The sequence below is a fragment of the Telopea speciosissima genome, chromosome 11 (assembly GCF_018873765.1).
Source record: "Telopea speciosissima isolate NSW1024214 ecotype Mountain lineage chromosome 11, Tspe_v1, whole genome shotgun sequence".
Classification (NCBI taxonomy): Eukaryota; Viridiplantae; Streptophyta; class Magnoliopsida; order Proteales; family Proteaceae; genus Telopea; species Telopea speciosissima.
In genome coordinates this window covers 19168734-19195689 of record NC_057926.1, presented here as the reverse complement: position 1 = coordinate 19195689, position 26956 = coordinate 19168734, and the positions used below count along the sequence as shown (strand labels likewise).

At 40.6% G+C, this 26956-nt stretch overlaps 1 protein-coding gene across 2 annotated transcripts in view; it reads right to left on the bottom strand.

The window, feature by feature from the left end:
• The window catches only part of LOC122644613, a 36312-nt gene extending 10889 nt beyond the window's left edge, over positions 1-25423 (bottom strand). Inside the window, exons 1-5 of one of the 2 annotated variants that reach the window (XM_043837993.1) lie at positions 25388-25423; positions 20585-20589; positions 10245-10310; positions 10032-10086; positions 9776-9827 (exon numbers count right to left, since the gene is read on the bottom strand). In XM_043837993.1, the coding sequence (XP_043693928.1) occupies positions 9776-9827; positions 10032-10086; positions 10245-10310; positions 20585-20589; positions 25388-25408 (199 nt within the window). In that variant the 5' untranslated portion in view covers positions 25409-25423. Of the gene's footprint in view, positions 1-9775; positions 9828-10031; positions 10087-10244; positions 10311-20325; positions 20332-20584; positions 20590-25387 lie in introns of those variants that run through there. The other variant, XM_043837994.1, reaches the window with a different exon arrangement.
• Between the last annotated feature and the right edge of the window lie 1533 nt (positions 25424-26956).

Here is a 26956-nt window from a genome sequence, read left to right as displayed (position 1 = left end):
CGGGCCTTGGTGCAACGGTAAGTTTGCTCCATTGTGACCAAGTGGTCACGGGTTCGAGTCTGGAAACAACCTCTATGCGAAAGCAGGGGTAAGGGTGCATACATTATGACCCTCTCCAGACCCCGCAGGTGGTGGGAGCCTCATGCACTTGTACGCCCTTTTAAAAGGACACCAAAACCAATGAAAAAAAGAACTTAAAGACAGTATCGGTTTACCGTGCTGGAGTTGATTGATTAAATAGAAAGAAAGAGAGAAAATAAAAGAAGAAGATAAGATAGGAAAAGGATATGTTCAAGTCTCCCACTTGAATTACAGAGCAGGCCTCCCACCTAACTTCAACCTAGTCTCCCACTAGGGTTTCTGCATCCCACAGACCTGCCTCTCACAAACACAGCATCAAGCCATTTTTTTTTCTTTTCTTTTATTTTATTTTATCAAACTCAAATCGTTGGGCTAGAGACTGTCCCACCCCAACCCCTTTATTAATAATAATGCATGGTTACAGAAAGCAACTCCCCTTTTGGCTATTGAAGAGGGTTACAAAATAGAACCTAATTACAATTCAAAATAGAAACTGAAATCCAATTAAGATCTGATAACACTGAGATCTAATTAATTTCTTGTATGATGAGGACATCACTCAAGGATTTATGCAGCCTCATCTAACTTCATTATGGATAAATGACCAGCATTATGTGTAGTTCATTTTATTATTTTGTTGTATTTTTATTTGGAGCCAGAATTGTTGTGTACTAATGTTGTAAGGGAGTTATTAGGGAGTTATTGCTGGAGAAGTATTTATTAGGGAGTAGTTATTGCTGGAAAAGTAGTTATTAGTTTTTTCTTTTCTTTTTGGGGTTTAAAAAGACTGTATTTGGAGATGGAAGATAAGGAAGGAAGCAGGCAAGGAAGGAATGAAAGCATGAGTGATTCTATGCAATTCAAGATGGTGTGAAGCCAAGATGGTATGAAGCCAAGATGATCTTCTTTCTTCTCTACCTCCTTCTTCTTCTTCGTCTATCTACTCCTTTCTTTCATACTCTATACCTACAGCAAACTATCCCTATTTAATTATCATATTTCTCCCAACCCCATTTTCATTTGTTAAGTCCATTCCATTATTTCTTTCAACTACACCAGCCTGTAAACCCCAATAAATCATACTTGTTTGGCTGGAATAGGACTGATGGTGATGAAAGATCTGGTTTTCCAAACTTGTCCTACATCATTGTATTAACTAATTGAAATTAAAGCTGCTAAAACCTTCTTGAAAAGATCTTCCCATAAAAATTAGCAGTTACACCAAGAATATCCTCCGCGCAAGTTAAAGATGCGACCCACCAAATCTCAGCTCTCACTTTAAACTCCCTTCTCCAAGCAAGGCCCATGGGGGCCCACTTAAAACTGAAGAAAATCTCTCCTTAAATCCTGTTGTTCGATGGACATCTTAGTCAGAACCAAGGGCTGGACCAGGGCTTAATTACAACCAAATATGGACCCAAATATAGGCCTGTCCAGCAATTGAACCGATGGCTATGTGCTGCTCACCAAAAGATCAGCCTCAATGAACGGCTAGATGTGGAGTAATGGCTCTTGCACAGAATTACAAACTAGGGCAAGAAATAGCAACTTACAGTCACACACATGTGCAGCCAATGGATGGGACTGATCAATATCTAGTGGAGAGAATATGAAGGGGAGTAGCATATCAAAATATGGCCTAACGTTGATGGCCAGATTATGATATATCGAGGTCTGAAAAATTCTGACAAAGAACTCCAAAACCAGGGTGCCACACTGTGTATGTGGTGCGGAACCCAGGTCACAAAACCCTATTTGGGTTCACTATGGACCCACCCCAGTACTCAATAACTCAAGTCAAGAATTGAATGGCAATCCTGTAAATATTATGCACAGTGTTGAGTCTCATTGGCATAAGAAACAGATTAAACTCAAATGTAAACAAGTGTTAAGTATAGGGGTGGTTCTGGAATTAGTAATAAACAAAAGATGTAATGGAATAAAGAAGGGGATGGGGATACTTAAAGAATAACTATAAAAACAAAAAAAAATATAACTATCGAGATAGGGGGAGATATCGGCTCCTACCTCTCGACAGAACTCAACCAGCGGAAGGGTTTTGCTTTTGAATGGAATATCTCCCACCAGAAAAACCCAATCGACTTTGGAATTGGAGATCTGAAATGTAACCGAAGGTAATAGAAAATCCTAACAATCACCCTCACAGCAGAATGATAACTTGCAATACCATGCTGGTGGTACTTGCATCTGTGACCCTGCAATTGGTTTGATGTCTCACGATTAAGGGGAACTTTGGGGAGTAGAATCCAAAGGTACTGGTCGCATACAAGAGCCCTACCTTGAACCCCAACCGCAAGTCAAATAGAGTTCTGTAGGATGAGTACCAGCGAACTCTTCTCTGATCACTTACTGCCGGTACAAGGAGCAAAAGGAAATACGAACCAGATTACAAGGAAAAGAAGAGAACAAAGGAAAGGAATGATGGGAACTAGTCACAGAAGAAGAAGAAAGGGGAGGAAGGTTCATACCTTAGGGAATAGGAAGGAGAGAGTAAAGCAGGGTTTAAAGTATCGATACGTATCGTATCGGTATCGATTGGTACTGATACGATACATACCGATATGTCTCTTTTTTTATATGGATTGTCTTGGATGGTATTGAAATGTATTGGCCGATAAGATACAACCGATACATATGATACGATCGATATATTGGGTAAGGGGATCTGTGGGTGCTTTAATATGTATCAGCCAATACACCTCGATACATACCGATATCATTGATACATTCCATTAAAAAAGCCCTTTTCCCACACAGGTTCAATACAGCTCCTATTCTAACTCAAAAAATGAAGAAAAACTCTCAACCAATAGTCTAAAATCTTGCATTTAATCTTGGTTTTTCATACTTTTGGACTCAAAAACGAATCAAAGAGTGCTACAACATCATCCAATACTCTTCATGGCTATAAACTATGACAACATGTAAGAAACCTCATATTTGATAACAATTTCAATTTAATGCACTTGTTTGGTTATACATTATTCTCCATTTTAGTGTTTATGCATGATACTTGTTATATATTATTTATTTATATTTTTTTTGTTCCACGTGTATTTTGACCATTTTCATGCATATCTGTAGTGTTCGATACGTATCTCCGATACGATACGATACGATATGATACGATACATCTCTTAAAATCACCCAACCGATACAATACCCGATACTGATACATTAAACCTTGATCACAACAGCATTGGTTGCAAGCTTATAAAATAGAAACTTAAGAAAACAAGTAGAGAAGAAAGGGAGAAGAAGAAGTGGGGGATATGACCAAGGCCTCTCACCTATGGCCTCGGTCAGTCTCTCACTAAACCTAGGTCTCTCACCATAACTGAATCTCACAGCAACACAAAGCCAACAAGCTTTTTTTCCATACTCAAAATCGTGGCATGTGTGTAGACAGCCCTTATTTTATTGACAACAGCAACATGGATCCCTGTTTGTGTGGGATAGGAGATCTCCTTACGATATGGTAACTCTCTAATTAGAAACAAAATACAAATAGAATCTAACTTGTAGCTACTCAACAAATACTAACAGTCCTTAAATTAGTAACTACGACTACATTAAAGAAACCTATATCAAATAGAAACTAAATAAACTACTAAAGACCCCCATGCATGGACTGCCTAGCACAGTATTGGGCCTCAATCTTGCCCACTAATAGCTGGCCCAAAGGCCTCGGTTGGCTGGCTGGATAGGATCATAGGATGGGCTTGATGGACTGGCTGGTGTGGCTGGCTCTTCCTCCTCTTCAAGCTCCATCAATCTCCATCACAGGGAACCAGCAAACTTCTTGAAGATCAATTTACATACCATGAGCAATCCCAAGACAGCTTGATGCAGGTCCAAGCACTAGGAAGAAGAAGCCATGACTTGGCTGTTTTTTTATTTTCGTTGGACCCTTTATTTTCCATACTTAGTTTTTTTTTTAGTGTTTAGGGGTAAAACAGTCTTTTCCCCTTTTATTTACTTAGATATTCCCCCTCCACGATTTTAGAGGGATGAGTTGTTTTGTTTGTTTTATTTGTTTAAACTTGTACTCCTATTTAGAGTATAAGTCTGATGTTTTGTAATAGGGATTCTGGTTAGGAACCACCAGTCCTAATCTGACTAGGATTGTAACTAGGATTCAGATCTGGGATTCCTTTTCCAGATCTGACTATTTGTAAGGCCTTTTGGCCCTTTTTTAAACTATAAATAAAGCTATTGTGGGCAGGCTCCCCCACTAATTTCTGCAATAAAATTTCTACTGCTTTCAAGCTGTGACTGCTGCCATCGTGCTGCTGCCTCTGCTCCTTTGTGAGCTTTGCACACTTGTGGATCTCAAGGTGGTGAAGGGTAGGTGGACTCCTGCGACTCCTTGCATTGTGAAGATCGGGAGGTTCTATCAAATCTTCAAGCTGCTGCCTTTAGTTCTGCAATACAGTAAGTTACATCTGTTCTATTTTAGTTTACCTTGTTTAACCCTAATCTACAGCCCATTCTCCTATAAACCCTAGTTCTCCCCTTAAACCCTAAAGCTTCTAAAGTCTGCCCAGCCCTAACCAGCCAGCCAAATCACACCAAACTTCAACCAAATCACCTTCCCCACCTCTGTGGCACTCGGCCAGAAGCCCTTGACCTGATTCCCCTTGGAAACCCTAAATCCCCTCATTCCCCTCCTTTTCCAAAACCCGAAACCCTAACCCTAGTATTTCAGAATTTTTATTTCTTGTTCAAGCCTAATTAAAGCCTGTATCATTAGCAACCTAAAACCTGCACATCATTACTAAATAAAACCCTAGCTCAAACCTCAATTCCTAACCCTAATCTTGCCCTAATTAACCAAATCTGTCCCATTCGGCCAACCCTATCACATAACCCTATTCCCCTGGTTCCTAGTGGGACTTGTCCTACCTAGGGCTACATTACAGCTCCAGCAGTGGAAATGCTGCCTTACAAAGAAGTCACATTGCAGTCATATACCACACCAACCCACAATCTAAACCGCACCGATTCTTTCACGTAGCGCTCTCTCAGACGTTTCCACTCCTGCACCCTCAAGCAAAGAGGTTTCAAGTTACCAGGCGACCAAGTGAACAGCACCGAGCAAATCTTCTAGAGAGCGTACTACAGGAAATCTCTATTTTGAATAAGCCTTGTCGGCAAGCATGAATTAGCTAGGTGTTGACTAGCACCCCCTACACCCTTTCTTAGGCTTCTCGTTTCTTTTGATGCTCTAACATTGATTTGTTTTTTGAAAGTAATTGTGCAAAAAATACCACGCTAAGGAGAGTTCCTTTCCCCCGTTGCTTTTTTCCTATGCTCATTCAAATATTCACATAAGGCTTATTGGTAAGACTCACTGTTGAAAGCCTTTTTCTCACCCCCCCCCCCCACACACACATTAATTGACTTTAATAACTGCAGACAGTTCTCAAGTTCTCTTAAACAAAGTTTACCCACAGAACGAGGTCTATACATCCTCACCATTTGTCACCTCATGCAATCGCTTAGTTTTCTCCTAATATCGGATGCAAAGCATAAAATCTAACTCTAAATAAATTTCTAATGGACAGCCTAGTGTCCTAAATGTTCTAGGGTTCAAATGAAAGACAAAAAAAGATCTACCTCTTTCAATCAATCAATCCTTTTAAGACCTCATTTTCTCCCCCATTTTCCCACCTTGAAAGCCATATGGAATAAAAATCAGCATGACTTTTTACATTGTTCTCAAAACTTCACAGAGATACCATAACTTCTTTAGATCCCAACTACTCACCATGAAAAGAAGCTAGCTGGAGGGATCCACCTCGTGGATGGCACTTTTAACCAACCTTGATCTTCTGAGAAGAGAAATATCTAATTACGAAACTGCCCTGACCATTTGACAAGGGGAGCTTTTTCATGGAGCCCAAAGGCCAGCATCGCTAATTAAGAAATCCATTTCCATGAAGTTATAATCAAGGAATTAAGTCTCGGAGCGTATCGTATCGTCTCGGCCGATACGTCTTGGTATCGGTCGAGGTCGATACGATACAGGTCGAGACGTATCTTTTTTTTTTTTAAATGTTAATGTCTCGACTGTATCGAGATGTATCGACCGAGACGTACCGAGACGATACGATTCGATAGATACGTATCGATACAGAGGAGAGTTTTAAAATATTTTATTTTATTATATTTTTAAAAACAACACGTATCGAGACGTATCGAGTCGTCTCAATATGTATCGACCGATACATAGCGATACATATCGAGACGACTCGATACGTATCGTTAACTTAAAAAACACATGGTCATTTCATTCTTGTCACCTGAAACTCGATTTCTAGCAGTCCTGGAGAAAAAAGCTCTTCCCAGCTTTGAGAAACCCTTCCAAAAACACATTTAAACTTGCTTTTTGGGTAAGATTTCTTGAGGGCTTTCAATTCTTTGCCAAAAACGAACTTAGAGGAGCTGAAATCACATCATTTGGTGGATCTAACAGCTCACATTCGAATTCAAAAGCTGCTCTTGAAGGGTTAGGTAAGTTTTTTGAAAAAAACTTGAATCTTTTGCTTTAATCTTTGATTTTTGGTCTGTTTTTTGGTATGAATCAAAGAGAATATGTTAAACTAACATAGAAATTGCACTCTTTGTATGCATTTACAAAGATTTGGTTTCAAATCCATGTTTCTTTGGCCATTTTTACCCAAAACCGAAAATTCCTTCTTTAAAATGATTTTTTTTTTTTTTTTCTTCTTAACTTTAAAACAAATGGTAATGTTTATAATATATGGAGTACATTATGTATAGATGTATGAGATCCCAAGAAGATTATACATTTACCCTAAAATCTGTATTTTTTTTTTATTTTTTGGGTATTTCCTGAATTTATTAAATACTTAAAAAAATGTAAAAAATCTGATTTTTCCATCTATACTCTTTCATTATAGTTTGATAAAATGTATAATTGGCTGAAATAGAATCAAAGACTTAGATTCATATATGTAGTACATTATGTCATTTTTTTTCATTATTTAAAAAATTAAATAATGTGTAACTAGTTGTAGAAAATATAAAAATATTTAAATATTGTTTAGGGCACCCCGACATTCTTCATGGCAATAGAGTGACTCTACATGTAAGAAATTTCATCTTTTAATCTTTTATAACAATTTCAAAGTGCCACACTTGTCTGGTTATTGATTATTCACAATTCTTAATATATATGCATGATATATGACACAAATTGCTTGTTTATATTGTTTTTTGTGTCCAAAAGTGTATTTTCATGTGTAGTTTGATCATTTTCATGCGTTTCTGCACAGATCGATACGTATCTCCGATACGATACGATACGTATCTCCGATACAATACCCGATACCGATACTTAAATCCTTGGTTATAATTACTATGATACCAACTCAAAAAGAAGTTCCAAATGATCATCTCCATCTTTTTGATCATCAATGAAGGAGCCAAAAGAATGGACATCAAGAAACTGGGAATGCCATTCATAGTACTTTTTAAGAGAGCAACACTCCCATTAGTGAAAAAAATTACCTCTTCCACCAACAAGATCCTTCCCATCCATAATGTTGGATTTCATACTGAGACCACCTTAGGGGCTGCCAGAATTGGAAACCCCATAATGTAGACTAGGACAACTAAAACCCTAATTAAGAAATGGGAAAAGGTTCTTTGAGCCACTGGAGCAGGGTGCGCTAGCACATCTATGTCTATCTCTTTCCTCCTCATACGAAATGACCTCACTGCCCTACTATGTATGTTACTGTTTTGTTGCACCTCAATGGTGCCCTCCTCTATGTTGCTCAGAGAACCCTCTCCCTTAAGAAATTTAGGGAAAATTTTGCTATAAACTATTGGAATTAACAGGACATATTAAAAACTTGAAAGAATAATAGCAAGTTCAACGAAGCACTGAAATGAAAGGTTAAGAAATCTGACAAGAATCTTAATATAGTATAAAACAATAATTTATATACGAGTTAAAAGAGAGAAAATGATTTTCTAATTAGATGGACAGATTAAGGGGAACTTGGGAAAACTAGAAAACATAGGGAATTTGAAGGACGAGAAATTCAAAATCTCTTAGAATAAGACTCAAATCAAGCTGAGCTATGGGTCAGGGTACCCTTCTTGATCTGTTCTGTTAGTTTATTAAGGAAATCAATTTTCTTTTGGGATTTAATGGGGCCAACGGGCTGGTTGGGTTTTGAAACAGAAAACAAGCCAGGGTGATGTGAAGTGATAAAAGGGAAAGGGGAAAGGGGAAAGGGAAACTTAGGTATATAGGGTCTGTTTCAACAGAAAATGACATTATCAGATCAAAATATATTATAGATACGCAGTTCTCCTTCTTTTGTTCTACATATTCCTCCTACCTGCTTCGATTTTTATAATTCTTTTTCTTTAATATCCTCGGTTACTGTTCATAGGTACTGTTTACAGGATGGTTCCAAAAAACGGAATTGGATCGCCAATTCCAGTTGATTTGGATTGCTGATTCTGGTCGAATCGGATCTGATCCGATCTGAATCCAATTCCTGATTCTATCAGGTTTTTTTGGGGTTCAGGCCGATTCCGGCAGAATCAGAATCAGTGGAGGCCGATTCCGCTTCCTCGAACAATGGTTTACTGTACCATAACAGCACCTTCCTTTAGTTTCTTCAATTTTAATAAACCCTATTCAACTCTACATTGTTCCCACCACCTATCCTAGTAATCCAGCTTTAGAAATTCCATAAACTAGGCTGTGTTCCATCACCCCAAGAATATAAAAGGAAACCTTCCACCTCACAACCCATTCTAAAGGCATTCTCTCTCACACCAACACTTTATCAAAATCAAACCCACCCAAAAAAAAAAAACACATACACACACATGGAAAAGCTGTCCCTGACGATTAACTCAATGTGGCCCCCAAGTTAGCTGCTTGTATTTTGTTGCCATAAAGAAAACTAAAACATTTACTTGCATATGGCTATCAGACAGTTGGAGAGCCATTATCCACCCTTTCCCCTTCAATCAACCCATCTCTCCCAATTAACAATGTAGTATTAAGCCAAAAAACACACAGAGGAACCACGTAGGTGATAATAGATCTCTATACCAAGTATCCCAAGAAGCTTAAAATTTTATAATTGGCATACCATTGGTGATACAAACCTGAAACCAAGCATTCTATTTCTACCTACAACCCCTCCCCTCCCACCCACCCCCCTGCCCTTTTTTTTTAAAAAAAAAGAAAAGAAAGGCTACCTCTGAACATGCTCTCTCTCTCTCTCACACACACACACACACACACTCGAGATCATTGGCTCCCACAAATACTCACAGGCACCCCTTTACAAAGGGAGAGGAAATACAACTATAAAAACCTCCAGAGAGCAACTTCATTAGTAATTTAAGACATTGGTTACTTAAAATTACCTAAGTATCAGATCACACCATACTTGTCCTTGATTAATCAACAATTTTAGAGTCTGTTTAATTCATATAAAATTGAAACTTCAATTTATCAATTATAATTCCAGATCAATGTAAACGATCAATAAAACAAAATCAAAACATAAAAATAAAGAAAAAAAATAAAAAATCAGCAAACGAATAAAGTTGGACTACGAACACAGTTAGTCAAAATTAAACAATACAAAGAACATCCAGGGGATTCACGTACCATGGTTAAACCCATAGAATGCACTTGCTGTGCCACCAACAGCAGAACCAATCTAAAACATTTAAAAAAAAATGGCAACTTTAGAAACGAAACAAACAGAAAAGTATTCAATAGAACAGAACCATTGAAACTCATCGATCAAAAGTGGGTAGGTATAAAAGGCTTAGATATTTCATAACGTCTTCAAGACCCAATTGCAAAAATAAAGACCCATAAAATAACAAACGGGGTAGGATTAAAAACAAAAGATCCCAACCAACCATGGAAAAGCTGTCCCTGACGAGCGGTGGAACAGTCCAATTGCTGGTTTCCTGAGAAGAATCGAAAAAACCCATATTACGACACAGAACATAACTAACGTAGTGAGAAAAAACATCAAACTAACAATTCACTAACATAAAATTTGATATTTCAGATAGTCATAGAAATTAAACAAAGCAGATATAAGATTAAGAAGATCACGAATTACCAATTCTTTGGACAGAGGGCCAGCACAGTGAGAGCATCTGAAACGAGGAGTGCTTGAATCCTCCATCTCTCTCTCTCTCTCTCTCTCTCTCTGTGCTGTCTGCACGACGCTACGAAAGCACTTGACCATTAGGCACCATAAAACCCCTCTATAAACTATAAACCCTCAAGAAACGGGGAATGCTAATGAGTCGAACAGTTGAACCGCTGGTTCGGGATAATTCCAGCCTTAAAAGCCACCTGATTTTGATGGAAAAATACCCTGTCCAACTCCAACTCCAACTCCTCTCCAATCACCCATCCAACGTCTTCCCAGCCGTTGGATGGGTAATTGGAGACGTTGGACGGGTAGTTGGAGAGGAGTTGGCACGCCCAAGTAGTTGGAGAGGATCTAGATCTGATTTTAATTTCTTTAGTATTTTTGTCAAATGCCCCCGTCAAATTGTCCAAACGTACAAAATGCCCCTCTGTAAAATATAAACCCCTGTTCGAGTCAGATACGGATTCTCTCCAACTCGTGGGGATAGGAGTTTGAAGCTCAACTTCAGCTTTGAAGACCTATGCTTGGTTGTCCTAGTCAATCCCTTGGTAAGCCCTTCAACCCATGTGATTCCAACTAGTTCGTACTTGAATTTGCTTAGAATCTATTCAATCCCTTACCACACTTGGGGGTTTTTTATCATAATTGGTTTCATGACCTTATTAAAGGCTGAATGCATCAATTGATGGCTTAGAAGTGACCCAATTCCAGCCCTTACCTTAGATGTCATAGGAACCCCATTAATGAACTCCAACTTGGAGATTCTTGATGTTTGAGACCCAATACCCATCTTGGAATCTATTGAGTTATATGCTTGAGTGCATCAACACCCTAGAAGGCTCACAACACTCCCCAAATGACCTCCTTGTTGCCCTTGGCTTTGAGCCAAAGTTGAAACCACTAAGAGCTTCAAAACTGTTCTTGCGAGCCAGCAGTTGATGGCCTGCAGATGGCAGGTACCAGTCGTAGCCACTAGCCTATCAGCCGTTGTATCTAAAAGGGAGTTGATTTTGGATGTCTGCGGATAATAGCCTGCGGCTGATGTGTATCAATCGCAGCCCATCAACCGCAGGAACCAAAACAGTGTTTTAAATGGCTTGACTATGGGATTCGATCCCAGAACATTCTCACCTGTTTTACAGTTAAGGATTGGCTTGTTAGGCTAACCTACAGTGGTTGCTGGAGCATACGCGGCACGGGACTCAAGGTTATACATTGCGACCATTGTGAATGGATTGAACATTCGAACTATTTTATGGCGTGTTTCCCACTGGGCATCCATATAGGATATGCATGTTATTGATGTGTGAATGTGATGTATGTTATGATACCTCACATCCTCTATTATTATGATTTGATACAAAGTACGGAGAAATGCAACCGTGAATGAATAATGCTATGTATGGGAATAGAATGTGATTAGTATATAGTACTATACATTTGGAAATCTTGATAATGTGTAATTGATGGATTGGAATCGGGTACTGTGGTGACCGACCGACTGTACTTCAGTATCATACCTGTTGTATTGATACTTGGTGTGGATGTAAGCTAGAGAGATGAGAGGATAGTTGGCATTTGGTTAAGGCGCTATGGACTCGATCTCTAGGCTACACCCGCACGCGTGTGACTATATATTTAAATATATGCATTGCAATAGTTGTTTGCTGGTTAGGATATAATTTATCCAGTACTACGACCCTTACTGACAGGGGTTTAGGTGTAGGGCAAACCCATGGGTCCAGATCGTATTTTGGGGTAGCCCACCGAGATGTCACCGACAGTGTTTCGGGCTAGACACCAGGATGGGGTTTGTTTTGGGGGCTTGCGAACAAGTCGGTGAGGGAATTTGGTACTCGTAGGTTTCCATTGTAGCATGGGGTTGACATGATTGGAATACCATCCGTTTTATGGTACTGTTGCTGATGATGCTACTTGTGTCATTGTAGTACTTGACCCGACTTAGAATCTCGTTGCTAGGGGAAAAATGAACAAAAACACTCATGCATCATAAGTGATGTGCATACTTTAGCATGCATTGCTGGTATATCTATTATTGTATGATTGCGTATGGTTTGATCGCTTCTTAGGCTTGTATTAGCTCATCCCTCCGGAATCTTTGTTTTTAGATGTGGATACAGGGATAGAGGATCTAGCGAAGGTTGATTCGGCATACCCTGGTGGCGAGGACTACAAGTCTTGGGGAGTCCAGCCAGAGATGGAGCTGGCATCTGAGTACCTTTGTGGAGAGTGTGCTCACGAAGCACCATAGTTCGGGCTAGGGGCCCAATGACTTGAACTTTACTTCACGCTTATTGGATAATATTATGGATGACTGTAACCGATAACTCTTGATACATTGCTACCTCCCTTACTTGGGTATTTAGTACATGATATATGTGATGATAAATCGATGGTTTGGAATCGAATTGCTATTTATGTAATTATATTATCATCTAGAATTCTTACAGTATTTGGATTTACTATCTTTATTTAATTTCGCTGCAACTCTGGTTTTCGTTCTTATTTTTTTAATAAGAACAAGTGTTGACCCTGTGTTAGTGGGGCGAAAGCGATGGGATTCTCATGTAATCACAAAATTTTATGAGCATGTAAGGATCTCAATAAACACATTATGGCCCTAAGATTTCACACATAAATGTGCTCATCAGTTAGGTATTGTCATATGGCGTCAGATGGGATACACCAAAACAAACAATTATTGAGATGTGAAACGACCAAGAAATGAGGTTGGAAATAACCCTATGTGGCTTAGCCCCCTTATAAAAACCAAAATGAGTGTGACTGATTTAGAAAGTAATTGAGACCCAGTGAACCTCAAAATGAAGGAAGCAGCAGTAATAGTAGTGGGTTCTGGGCCTTCAGACATTGCGACTTCTGCTTGTTTAAACCTTCAATCAATCCCTAACATCCTTGAAAGAGAAGATGTTTATGCTTTAGTATGGAAAAAGAAAGCCTACGATCGCCTTCACCTTCACTTACCTAATCAATTCTGTAAGCTTCCTCACATGTTGTCATTATTATATATCATACTATCATACTATTATATAAGTGCATGAACTCATGTTTCGTGGCTACTTTTTCACTTGACCTTTTTATCCTTCTTTTACTCTATCTTTTCCATTATATATTTTTTTTCAAAATGTTGATACCCTTTCTATTTTTTTTAATATTTAATTACTCATTACAAAATTAATTTCCTTATTCCTCTCATCTCTCATGTTCCCTTCCTCATAGCTCTCTCTCTCTCTCTCTACTTTCCTTTTTATCCCCTCTCTCTTTTTAAAATATCTCACCCTTCCTAATACGGCCACCCATCCCAATCTATATCTTTCTAAATTTCCTTCTTTATCTAAACCAACCCTCTCTTTCATTATCTTTTTTTTTTCCTTTTCTATTCTTTCCAAAATTATTGTTACCCTTACTAATTTTGTTAGATTTATTTTTTATCCCCCAACGAAATCGTGCATTCTCACACCCTCGAAAACTCTTCAAGTACTCTCATCTCTCTCTCTCCCCCCAACTCTGTCACTGCCACTCCCCTATCCCGATGTAAGATATTTTGCCACATAGGGGTATGACTGGGACAATCACACATCATCCCAACACCTACCAGGATCATAGATGCAGTGTCCCGAGCCACAGTCCACCATGTCACCACAATATGATGACAGAAAGGAACGTACCAAAAGGAATAAATCGTTCCAATCACAGAGCTAGCGGAAGTGAAATCAAATTGAAATATGTGAAATTATAGAACATCAGTTCTCTAATGATAACACATAGTACAATATCATTGTTCGTAACCAGTCAATCTCTCCTAATAAGTAAACATACAGTTTATACATGATTGTGGAAATGAATACAGAAAATTAAATAGTAAATAATAACAATCACCCCAAGGGCACAAATTCTTGGGTGTACATCTACATCCAAGTCACGGTCATCAACTCCACTTGATTCGCATCCAACGGTGCTCGTCAAGAGGTTATCTGCATATAAACTAAAAAGTGGTTGTACAACGGGGTTAGTTACACTAGCTAGTGAGGGAGCAAAGGGGAATGCACACACATCACACAATCAATATCAAACAGAATGATGCATGCTAATGTTAGATTCATTTTCCACTTAGCACACAATTCTATCGGTCAAGTATATGCTACTGTGATAACTCGGGAAACACTGAGGGTCACTTATCCAATCGCCCCAGTGAGACCTCAATTATCACGAAGGGACCTGCACCGGTAGAAGCCATCATGACCACCCAGTGGCAAACCCCGATAGCCATCACTACCCCTGCCCTGGCCTCTCCCACCTCCACAGACCGCAAGTGCTCAGACTATCCAACACATAAACCCCTGTTGGCAAGGGCCATAGCATAAGGGAACAAGCATCCTAGCCGCAGATATACTATATGCAGATCCTATCATCCTGAGAGGTATTCCAGGTGCATCAACGTCCCATTCCATCTAGTACCCAGGTACCAGCATGGCACGACACATACATATCAGGATGAAATATAGTAGTTTTCATAATTAAATAAATTGGGGTTCCGGTACCGGCACACCCGACACTGTAGCCCGATACAATGGTGAGCATGCAATCATATTCATAACAAATCACATTTGGATAATAATGCAATGCGCACAATGCTTATAAATATATACTAGCATGCTTAAGATTAACAATTATATAATAATCAAACCCAACGAATCACCCAGAACCCACTCACCTAACATAGGTGTAGCCCGGCGTGATTGGCATGAATCTCCCCAGGCGTCGGGTGTCATCCGACGTGGTTCACACGAATCTCACCGGTGCACCAGCCTAGACATACAAAAGAAATCATTAAGACAGGTATAGAAGGGTCCCATGTTAGGCCCTCAAGGTTAAAATCAAGTTCCAACCAAGACAACACGAGTGGACTCACAGGCGGTCTCAGTAGAGGTGAATCCTCCCCTGACTCTGTTCAGGCCAAAGGGTAAAATTAGAGCGAGCGAACCCATGAGCGGAACTTCCTACTTGAATCCGGTGGTTGATCCATTCAACACCTGAGACAACCATAAAAGGGAGCGGATCCACGGGCGGATGTGCTTCTTGGGTCTGCCCCTGCATCCACTCGATTTCCTGAGACAGACCCGAGAGCAACAAGTCCCGAGTGGAGGCAAACAGAGTGAATCCGTGCCTTCGTCCGCTCAGGCCATTACGCAGGATTTATACTGGGCGGACTGACGGGTGGTATCACGATAGATGGATCCGGTCGTTCGTCCACCGACAGTCTCTTCTGAGATTTCAAGGAGTTTCAACTCCAGCTTGAAGCTTGTTGCTCCATAGCATCTCAGGAATAGGGGAGGGTTGTCTAAGCCTTCCTAGGGTCACTAGATCCTAGGCTCACCTCATGGATTCAAGATCCTACAAGGTTGGGTCTCAATTAGGGTCCAAGGGATGGGTTTCAAGTTCAAAACAAGGGGTTCTACAGCCATGGCTGCAAATGCAGCACCAAGGGGTCCAAACCATACCCAGGTTAGCTCCATTAGAGCTCCAACTAGGGACCGAGCTCCACCTTGAGTCCCAATGGAACTCTAGGTCAGTCCAAGCTCAAGGAATGTACCAAAATCAAAGGGAAAAAGGGGGAGAACCAGTTTGGGGAGCTTACCTTGGTGAGATCCTCTAATGGAGGAGTGGAGTCCAAGGCTAGGTGAGCCTTCATGCTCTCCTCCCTTCCTTTCCATCGCTTCTCCTTCACCTTATTCTTCCTTCTTGGTCCGGTCAGCAAGAGAAGGAGATGTGGGGTAGCCAACCATTTTGGCATAGCTCCCATCTTCTTCCCTTCCCCTCTCATTCCTCTTCCACTCCTACTTCTTCCCTCTTCCTTCCTCCTCCTTCTTCTCTTGTCTCTTCTCCTCCATGGTTTTGGGGAGGGGGAGAGATAAGAGAAATAAAGGGATTCTTTTAGCTTTAAGGGGGTAGAAGGGTCCTTAGGGTGTGTTTGGTTAGGGGTCATAGAATATAGTTGGGTCCTTAGGCTTTAAATGGGTTTTGGGTTAGGCATTAGGCCATGTTTGGTCCAAGCTATGGCCATGGGGCCCATTTAGGTAGTTAGGGTCTATTTGGGTAGGGTCCAAGCCTCTTTGGACTTACTAGCCCTTAGGTCTTGTTTGGTTTTAGCTAGGTTATTAAAAACCCATTATTTCATTATGTTAGGCTTTGTGGGCCCCACTTCATGGTCCAAATAACCAATCCATGGCAAGGGTAGGGATTCATAGGGTCTAAGGGTTCAATTAAGGTGTCCAGGGGTGTGGGTCCCATAGAAAAATAACCCAAAAAGGCTGATGATAGCACGAGCGGATCCTCGAGCGGATTCAGCAAGAGTGAGTCCGTTCGTAACTCCGATGCTGCTGTCATGGCCTAAACTTCAAGGAAAGTTATGGGGCTTTGGCCCACACTTCCAAGTCTTTAAGGGGAATCTTTCTATGGTATTTCCAGTTCAAAGTCATCAGTGTTGACCATAGCCATAGGGCATTACCCATTGGGTAAGGTCTGGATTGCCCCGAGGTATAAGGGGATATTTGGGGTGCGGGTGTAACACTCACCCTCTCCATAACTTTCCCTTTTGCTATGTGTTCTCTCTCCCTGTTCGATCCTTGTTAAACATAGGGATCCAGTGATTTCCCTTGTTTCGTATTTTTATGACCATAAAAACTCACTCGTGGATACTAAACCGGTGAGTCTAAGAACTCTCTCTGCAATCACTCTCATCTCTCGCACATCTATCTCTCTCCAATCTCTCTCACCCTCTCCTTAACTTTCCCTTTCTACCATCCCTCTCTAAGGTTTACAGATTGTATTTTTCCTCTCTCTAACCCTATTCTATTCTTACACATTAAGGTTTACATATTCTATTCATAAGCATTTTTTCAGTGCATTATGGCAGAAGATGCAACACATTGACAAGTGGTATGTAGAAGGTCTTTTTCACACTCTACCTAGCGTTGAAATGAGTTTTTGCCCCTCAGACCTTGAGAATTTTGGCCTTTGGCACCTTATCAATCTTCATGAGATCCACCTTTCAGACCTTCTCAACCTTGACAATCTCAGCCTTTTCGACCTTTGCAGAATTTTTATCCTCCGAGCTTCCATTTTCCCATTTTTGGTTGTTTCCTAGCTCAATTATTAGTTTTTTCCATGTCTCAATCAAGTCAAAAGCCATAACTTGGACCTTTGCCTAGGAAGCCTTGTGAGATGGTGAGCACGTTTTCCAATGTGCAAGTGAAATAAATTGTGTGGCAATGGGCAATAGGAATGTAAAAATTATGAAAAACAATTGTAACGGGAGAGAGATCCCACAATCAATGGCAAACAATTCCAACTTCACAGAACTTTATTACAACTCTAACATTGGTTAGGAGAGAGTACGAATGTTGGTGTTTTATGAATGTAAAGAAGTGGGTGAGAACTCACATCTGGGAGTATTGCAAATGTAAATATGACTTCGATAATAATCAATGACCCCAATTTGCTGGATCAATTGGACATAACTCACTTTCCTCCTGTTGTTTAAATAAAGGAATGGTTTCCATCATGTTCACTTCACAATAGGTGCTGCCATTTGATGAGGTCTTTTTCCAAGGTAATCCAGACAACCTACAAAATAGCTTCTTCATATAGGAGAAGCGACAACCATGATATTGTTTCAGACTTTCATAGTGATGTCTTTTGTCTCCTCTAGTTACATGTTTTACCTGAAGCTGCCTTCACTGCAAAAGCAATAGAATGATTAAGGAAAGAAGACAGCACACAAAAACTTGCAAATTTTAAATACAAGCCACAAAACTCAAAAATATCCAATTACAAATAGACAAACAAACTTGGATCAGCCAACTATGGTTTGATTGCCTGATTGACATACTGTAACTCAACCAATGCATTTAAAAACAGAGCAGTGTCTGGCAACAATTAGTGACCAAAACAATAGCACTGCATATGCAATTGTAAATAGATGCATTACTTGCTCTAGGGTCAACTTTTAAATGGCAGTTTAATGTCTAATAGACAAACTACTAACCAATTTCAATGTCAATGTAACCAACTTGATGGTCCAACTATCATGTCAAGAGACCTAAACAAATTATTAACCTAAAAACAGAGCATTGGCTTGCAGCCGTCAGTGACCTAAATACCGGCGTTGTACCCAATTATAAATAGATGAATCAACTTATGTTAGGAACTTCTAAAGGGTAGTTTAATAGCCGAGAGACAAATAATTAACCAATGTGTTTAGGAAAAAGAGTGGCTAGACCAATGTAACCCCCAGTTTGTGGTCCAACCACCTACCTGATCAAAGCAACCTAAGAAGTGACATTGTATGCAACAGTGAAATGCTGCAACTCCTATTGGTCAAACAATGGTCCAGGGATCAAACCATGGTTCCCTAGGGAGACCAAGATATTTATCCTCAGGGTTTTGCACGCCCTGAGTTAGCCCATGGTGTCCCATGGGTGCCCCATTTTAATTTTTTAGGGCTTCCCATGGTCGCCCATGGGAACCCTGGTGCATCCCTGTTAGGGTTTCTCCTTCCCTCATGTGTCCCATAAAATTTATTATCACAGTAGGGACTAAGAAACTCATCCCTAGTCCATCACATGGCAAGGGGGATCCATCCCTAACTCGAATGCGCAGTGAAAAAGGTCGATTCGAGTTTCTTTCGCATCCCATAAATATTACTAATCAATAAACTGAAGGAATTAGTGAAGAACTGCTAACCTGGTGAGCCTCAAGTGTTGCTCCTCCAATAGACAGTGGTTCTTCCTCCAGTGAGCGCTCCAAGCAAACAGATCTAAACCTCTAATGGTGCTACCAAGGTTCTTCAAGCCAATCCCAGATGCTCTCAAATTCTTCAGCACAAATCCAGGGTTTCACAAACCCTAACTCTCAAATACAGATGAGAGAAACTAGAAGAAGAAGAAGAGATCTCAAAGAGGGAGAGAGAGAGACCAAAACGCAGAAGAGGGGGCCACGCAAAAATGTGGAGCACTGCCCCCTCTGCGTTTTTGGTCCCCTTTATATAATGCCAGGGTTTAATTAAAAACTCTGAATGGATAAGATTCAATCCCTTTGAGAGTCTGACTCTCTCTCTCTTTGTTTGGCAATTCTGTTTAAACTCAAAGTGCTACACAGGTGAAGAAGCAGAATCTAATAGGGAAAGTATTAATTAATTACTTTATTTAATATTTAATGGATAATTACAATTAGCACCATATCCATTAATTAAATAAAGTACTAATTAAAATAGCAAATTCTAAATAACTCCCTATATGATAACTATTTATCATAAACAACCCCCCACTAATCAACACCATCATTATGGAATCTAGGGCATATACACTTGTACTGCCAAACCCCAATCCATAGTACATGTCCATATACGAGCGTCTGTGCATCTGATCGGGTCCTGCAAAACTCGATAAAATACTTTGTTCAAATAATTATAAATAATGTATCATTTTATGTAAAATAGATTTTTGCAAAACCATTTCCAAAACGGCACTGGATCCAAATTCTGATCCGACCATGCATAGACAGTCTCTATCTTGGTGTTCCCCAATCGGGCAGTGGTGACCGTGTTGGATAACTCCTTCACTCACAAAGTGTTCACGCATTCCCAGAACACCGGCTTTGACTTGCTTGAGTCTCAGTCATTGATGAACCAAAGAATGCGATCACACTTTGCAGTGACAGGGTTCCCTCAGGCACAGGGTGTCGGTGACACATGTCTATCCCTTCCTATATCTGGCAGTAATACATGAGGGAATCGACAAAGTAGATTCTTCGCCAATGCACACATCAAACATGTGAGCACTCGCATTCGTACCCTGACATCACATGTCTAGGCATACCCAATGCAACGACCATATGATAAGGGTGCCCAGCCCAAACCCTAGTCGTGATTACCATTTTAAGTAAAACTTAAGGACACATAATGCTCAAAAAGTTTATATCGCATGTGACAATATCAAACTACAATGTATAAATGTTCAATACAAAGGTGAACTGGGTTGAACCGGATTGAACCGGGTTTGATGGACACACACTTGTCCAACAATCTCCCACTTGTACATCAAAGCCAATTCCCCATACATTTTAAACCTATGCCCTCCATGTGTTTCTCAAACACACCTGGTGACAAGCCCTTTGTCATGGCATCAGACACATTTTCAGTTGTGTCCCCTTTGGAGATACTCACGTCACCCTGCTGGATAATCTCTCTGATGAGGTGATACTTCCGCTACACGTGCTTGTTCCTCTGATGAGCCCTAGGCTCCTTAGCTTGTGCAATGGCCCCTCTGTTGTCACATAATAGGGGAATAGGGCCCTTGACAAGATTAGGGACTACCTCCAAATCTGATAGGAATTTCCTCAGCCAAATACCTTCTTTTGCTGCATCATAAGCTGCCAGGTATTCTGCTTCGGTAGTAAAATTGGCTGTAGACTTTTGTTTCGCACTCTGCCACATAATGGCACCTCCACCCATTAGAAATACCATCCCAGACGTGGATTTTTTGTCATCCTTATCAGTTTGGAAATCCGAATCTATGTATCCCAATACTGACAACTGATCAGATCCAAAAACCAAGAAATATTCCTTAGTCCTTCTTAAGTACTTGAGGATATTCTTGACAGCACTCTAATGCTTGCGTCCTGGGTTAGATTGATAACGACTTACCATGCCTACTACATGGAAAATATCCGGCCTCATACACAACATGGCGTACATAAGACTCCCTACTGCTGAGGCATAGGGAATCCTCTTCATCTCTTCAATGTCTGTCTGAGACTGAGGACATTGAGATCTGGAAGACTGATTCCATGTTTGAAGGAAACACTTCCCCTCTTGGAGTTCTCCATACTAAATCTGGCCAGGACTTTATCTATATAGGTAGCTTGTGATAAGCCTAGCATCCTTTTCTGGCGATCTCTTACGAGTTTGATCCCAAAGATATAGCTAGCTTCACCAAGGTCTTTCATCAAAAACGTTGTGGATAACCACTGTTTTACTGATGAAAGAAAACTTACATCATTACCAATCAGCAATATGTCATCTAGGTATAAAACAAGAAAACATACTGCCCTCCCACTGATCTTCTTGTAAACGCATGGTTCATCCATGTTTTGATCAAAACCAAACGATTTGATTGATTGATCAAACCTGATGTTCCAGCTCCTGGAAGCCTGCTTCAGTCCATAAATAGACCTCTGCAATTTGCACACCTTTCTTTCTTCCTCCAAGGAAGAGAACCCCTCTGGCTGTTCCATGTAGATTTTCTCTTGTAGGAACTAGTTCAGGAATGCCGTCTGCACATCCATCTGCTAGATTTCATAATCCAAGTGTGTGGCGATAGCCAATAAAATCCTAATGGATTTCATCATCGCCACTAGTGAAAAGGTTTCCTCATAGTCTATACCCTCTTTTTGGGTATAGCCCTTTGCCACCAGTCTCACTTTGAATCTTTCGACCTTTCCATCTGCGCCCTTCTTCCTCTTGAAGATCCATTTACATCCAATAGGCTTGACGCCAAACGGTGGAGTGACTAGAGTCCAGACCTTGTTGGAATGCATCGAATCGATTTCAGAGCGCATTGCCTCCAGCCACCTAGTGGCATCAACATCCTTTAGAGCCTCAGAGTATGTTATTGGATCATCATCCAATTCAACCGATACCATGTGGAACTCTTCTACTGTTTCCTCTTCGGTTAGAAGAGTTAGCCTAGTGGGTGGTCTAATAGTCCTCCCACTGCGTCGAGGTTCCTCAGGTGTTGGTATTTCAGCGGGTATGTCAGTTGGTCTCACTTCTGGAAGTGACGTTTCTGAGCCATCTGATAGCTCTTTTATGACTACTGGTTCGGACCTCTGGGTCATCATTTCTTCCTCCAAAAATATGACATGTTTACTTACAATGACCTTTTGGTCAACTAGGTCATAGAAATAATAGCCTATCGTGCCTTTGGGGTAGCCTAAGAAATAGCATCTCGAAGTCTTGGATTCCAACTTGTCTGTCTGTTGCTTTCGCACATGTGCTATGCAACCCCATACCCTAAGGAGTTGAATACTAGGCTTTCGCCCTTTTCACAACTCAAAGGGTGTCTTGGCTACAGACTTAGATGGAACCCTATTCAAGATATATATCGCAGTCTCTAAAGTGTACCCCCAGAAAGAAAGAGGCAGCTCACTATAAGTGAGCATCGTCCTGACCATATCCAATAGGGTCCGATTGCATCGTTTGGATACACCATTTTGTTGTGGTGTGCCTGGATTAGTTAGCTGACTAACTATCCCTTGGGATATGAGATGTTCTTTAAACTCATCCGATAGATACTCCCCTCCACGATCTGATCGTAAGGACTTGACGCGTTTATCGAGCTGTCTTTCGACCTCGGCTTGAAATTCTTTGAATTTATCAAAGGCTTCCGATTTCTGACGCATCAAGTATATGTAACAATATCTAGAGTAATCATCGGTGAATGTGATAAAGTACTCATACCCATATCTTGCTTGTATGTTTATGGGTCAACACACGTCAGTGTATATCAACTCCAACAGATCTGTGGGTCTAGCACCTTTATTGCTAAAGGGTTTCTTGGTCATTTTGCCCTGAAGGCATGACTCACAGGTGGGGAATGATTCCACCCTCAGACTCTCTAAGGGCCCATCCCTCACCAATCTATTGATTTGGTCCACATTAATGTGACCCAATCTTAGATGCCACAGATATGTTGAGTTCACTGGAGCTGCTTTCCGTTTCAAATCAACATTTGAAACAACATTCGTTCTAATAAGGCAATCTAGAAAATATAAACCACTTTGCATATATCCGGATGCTACAAAGGAATTATTAAAACGAATAATCAATTTAGAATTAAAGGAAAAACTATATCCGTCCAAAACAAGTTTTGAAACTGAAATTATCTTCCTCTTGAAAGAGGGTACATAATAGCAATCCTTTAAAATTAAACTAGTAGAACTAAAATTTAAAATAAAAGTTCCCACAGCCATCGCCATGGTCTCAGCTCTAGTGCCCATCTGAAGACGCACTTCATTTCTTTCCAGGTTCCTTGTCTCCTTGAACCCCTGCAAATCATTACAAATGTGAACAATGGATCCACTATCCACCAACCAAGAATTAGTTGGTTCAAAAGACAAATTAGACTCATAAAGAACGTGAACATCACATGTACCTTCTTTAGCAGCCTCTGTTTCATCCGGCTTCTTGTCTTTCAAAGTTGCCAGGTAAGTACGATAGTTTCTTTTCTAGTGACCCTCCTTCTTGCAATAGAAGCACTTGCCTTTGCCTTTATTGTCAGACTTCCCACCCTTGGCTTTCAGGGTCTTACCCTTACTTCCCTTTTTCTTCTTCTTCCCATTTAAAGAAGGCTTTGCCTCAGTTGCATTGACCTCAGTCTTGTCCTTTTTCAAGGACGCTTCAACCTCTACCAGTGCATTTGCAAGCTCGGTGAGCTCCATCTCCTTCTCGGACATCTTGTAGAGCATTCTAAAAGCTGCGTAGGCAGAAGTGAGTGACGCTAAGATCACATCAGTCTTGAATCGCAAGCTAAAATCAGTCCCCATGGATTCCAATTTTTCAAACAGATTGATCATTTTCATTACATGATCCATCACTGGGGTCCCTTGGGACATCTTGGAGTTATGGATTTGACTCACTGCAACAGAATGTGCGTGTGTCAACTGTCTGTTGAACAATTCAGCAAGCTTATCCATTTTTCCCCCAGCAGTGCGTATATCCTTGACCGAGTCTACAACTGACTTTTCCAATAATCCTAGGATATAGAGTGATACCTTGGAATCCCTCATGAGGAACTCCTACATCTCTTCATTTACCTCAAAATAGTTTGGGTTGGGTTGAGGAGGAACTTGTTCATCTAGAACTGTGTATAGTCCTTCAGCAGTCCGGAGCAACTTAATGCTCCAGTACCAATCGACATAGTTTGTATCATTAAGTTTGTATTCGCTAATGAGTGTTAACAGGTTGGAATTAACGACAGCCATCGTATATTAATCTACACATGCACAAGTAAATAATCACATACTAATTAATGACCATTGAAAATAATAAATTGATCACACATATCAATGGTCTTTCATGATTTGGGTTTCCCTCATAACCTAAAAGATGAATTGGATACCTACAACCCTTGCATACATAACTTACCTTGTCGAGAGTCATTATACACACCGTGGTAGTGTGGACCAAGCTGTCGCCTCATGGGCTTCCAATATTTTCGGCCACTTGGGTGTCATGTCCAGATCCTGCTGGTTGACATACACCCAAGTCATGTACTTACCTATTGCATTAGTTAGAATCATGGAATCATGAAAGATGGCCCACTGTCGCAGTGCCCTCTCACTATCCATACCCTAACGTATCTAGATAGAGGTAAATATAGAAAAATGTGTGACAGAGGTCCTGGCAATGTCCTGTCGGCTTATGCGGGGTCATGTCACACACTTTCTACATTATCTTCAATAGGAGGCCATTGACATGTCTACCGATTAAGACTAGTCCATATCATACATGTATTATGAATAAAGAGGGATTAATTAACTCTCATATACATGCATAGATTTAAACAACATAATTAATCAACATTAATTAAAAGTGATTATGGGATGACGGTATTTTTATTAGAAGCAATTAAAGAACCCTCCCAATAAAAATAAAACTAATAATTTTGGGTGTATTTAGCATGCCATGGATGCCACGCCTCGATCATCTCCTTCGCCCGATCACGTCTTCAAAGTAGGTGACTTGCATATCCATAAGCTTTGAGCGCCACATGTGGATCATCATCAACATGCCCTGGGAGTCTTAGCTCCTCTAAAATTATAATGGAAACCTAGGAAAAATTCTATACACTTTCCTTTCCAAAATAATAAAGAAACCCCGCATGGAGAAACCAACCCACCATTCGGGCTGCCCATGGGGTGGAGTACATTTGTTTATAAAAAAGATAGGGGGAGAGAGAGAAAGAGAGAGAAGCATCACATCCACCCATAACCCCATGTATCACATACATAAACAATCCATCCATTTATTAGAATGCCATTCCCATAATCACAACATAATACAATTTCATGCATGGGCATTAAAGCAAGTGAACCAAAAATTAAAACATGGATTCCTTCAATTATTGATGTGATAATATGTATCCAAGCCCATAAAATTAAAATCGCATTTTAATTGCAAGTGGGTAAAGAGGGAATCTCTTCACCCATCATCATCCTCCAAAAATAAAACAAAATAATAAAATTCTGTTTTGAAAAATAATTCTTTTTTTTTTTTTAATTAAACTGGAGGGAAAATAAGGGGGGTGCATGCAGCCCACACGCGCAGGCTGCAGGCACTCCCTACGCATCTCATGGGCCCAAAGCCCATGGGCAGCAGCCCAAGGCTGCAGCCCACAGGCTTGCTGCCCGCAGGCAATAGCCCACGGACAGCAGCCTGCAGGCCGCAGCCCACAAGCTTGCTGCCCGCAGGCAGCAGCCCATATGCAGGCTGCGCACATAGGCAAGAACAAGGGGAGGGCGTGCGCAGAGGCTTGGCAGCGTGCGCCCCCCCTCCCCCACTTAAAATCATGATAAAAATATTTAAATAAAAATTAATGATCATGACATACATGGATACATGTTTCAATAATTGAAAATAACAAATTAAAACTAAATCCATCATCACATGGGTAGGTTGTTACACTAACAATCTTGTAACTACTCATGTGCACATGAGAGGGTTGTTACAACAACCATAATTTAACCTCCCATGTGCAACTTGCATCCCACTCATGATAATTACATTAAACTATTAATTATCTAATATTCATGGGTGGGAAAGGTGGCTCTGATACCACACTGTTGGTCAAACAACGGTCCAGGGATCAAACCATGGTTCCCTAGGGAGACCAAGATATTTATCCTCAGGGTTTTGCACACCCTGGGTTAGCCCATGGTGTCCCATTGGTGCCCCATTTTAATTTTTTAGGGCTTCCTATGGTCGCCCATGGGAACCCTGGTGCATCCCTGTTAAGGTTTCTCATTCCCTCATGTGTCCCATAAAATTTATTATCATAGTAGGGACGAAGAAACTCATCCCTAGTCCATCACATGGTAAGGGGGATCCATCCCTAACTTGAATGCGCAGCGGAAAAGGTCGATTCGAGTTTCTTTCGCATCCCATAAATATTAATAATCAATAAACTGAAGGAATTAATGAAGAACTGCTAACCTGGTGAGCCTCAAGTGTTGCTCCTCCAATAGACAAGTGGTTCTTCCTCCAGGTGAGCTCCAAGCAAACAGATCCAACCTCCAATGGTGCTACCAAGGTTCTTCAAGCCAATCCCAGATGCTCTCAAATTCTTCAGCATAGATCCAGGGTTTCACAAACCCTAACTCTCAAACACAGATGAGAGAAACTAGAAGAAGAAGAAGAGATCTCAAAGAGGGAGAGAGAGACCAAAACGCAGAAGAGGGGGCCAGGCAAAAACGTGGAGCACTGCCTCCTCTGCATTTTTGGTCCCCTTTATATAATGCCAGGGTTTAATTAAAAACCCTGAATGGATAAGATTCAATCCCTTTGAGAGTCTAAC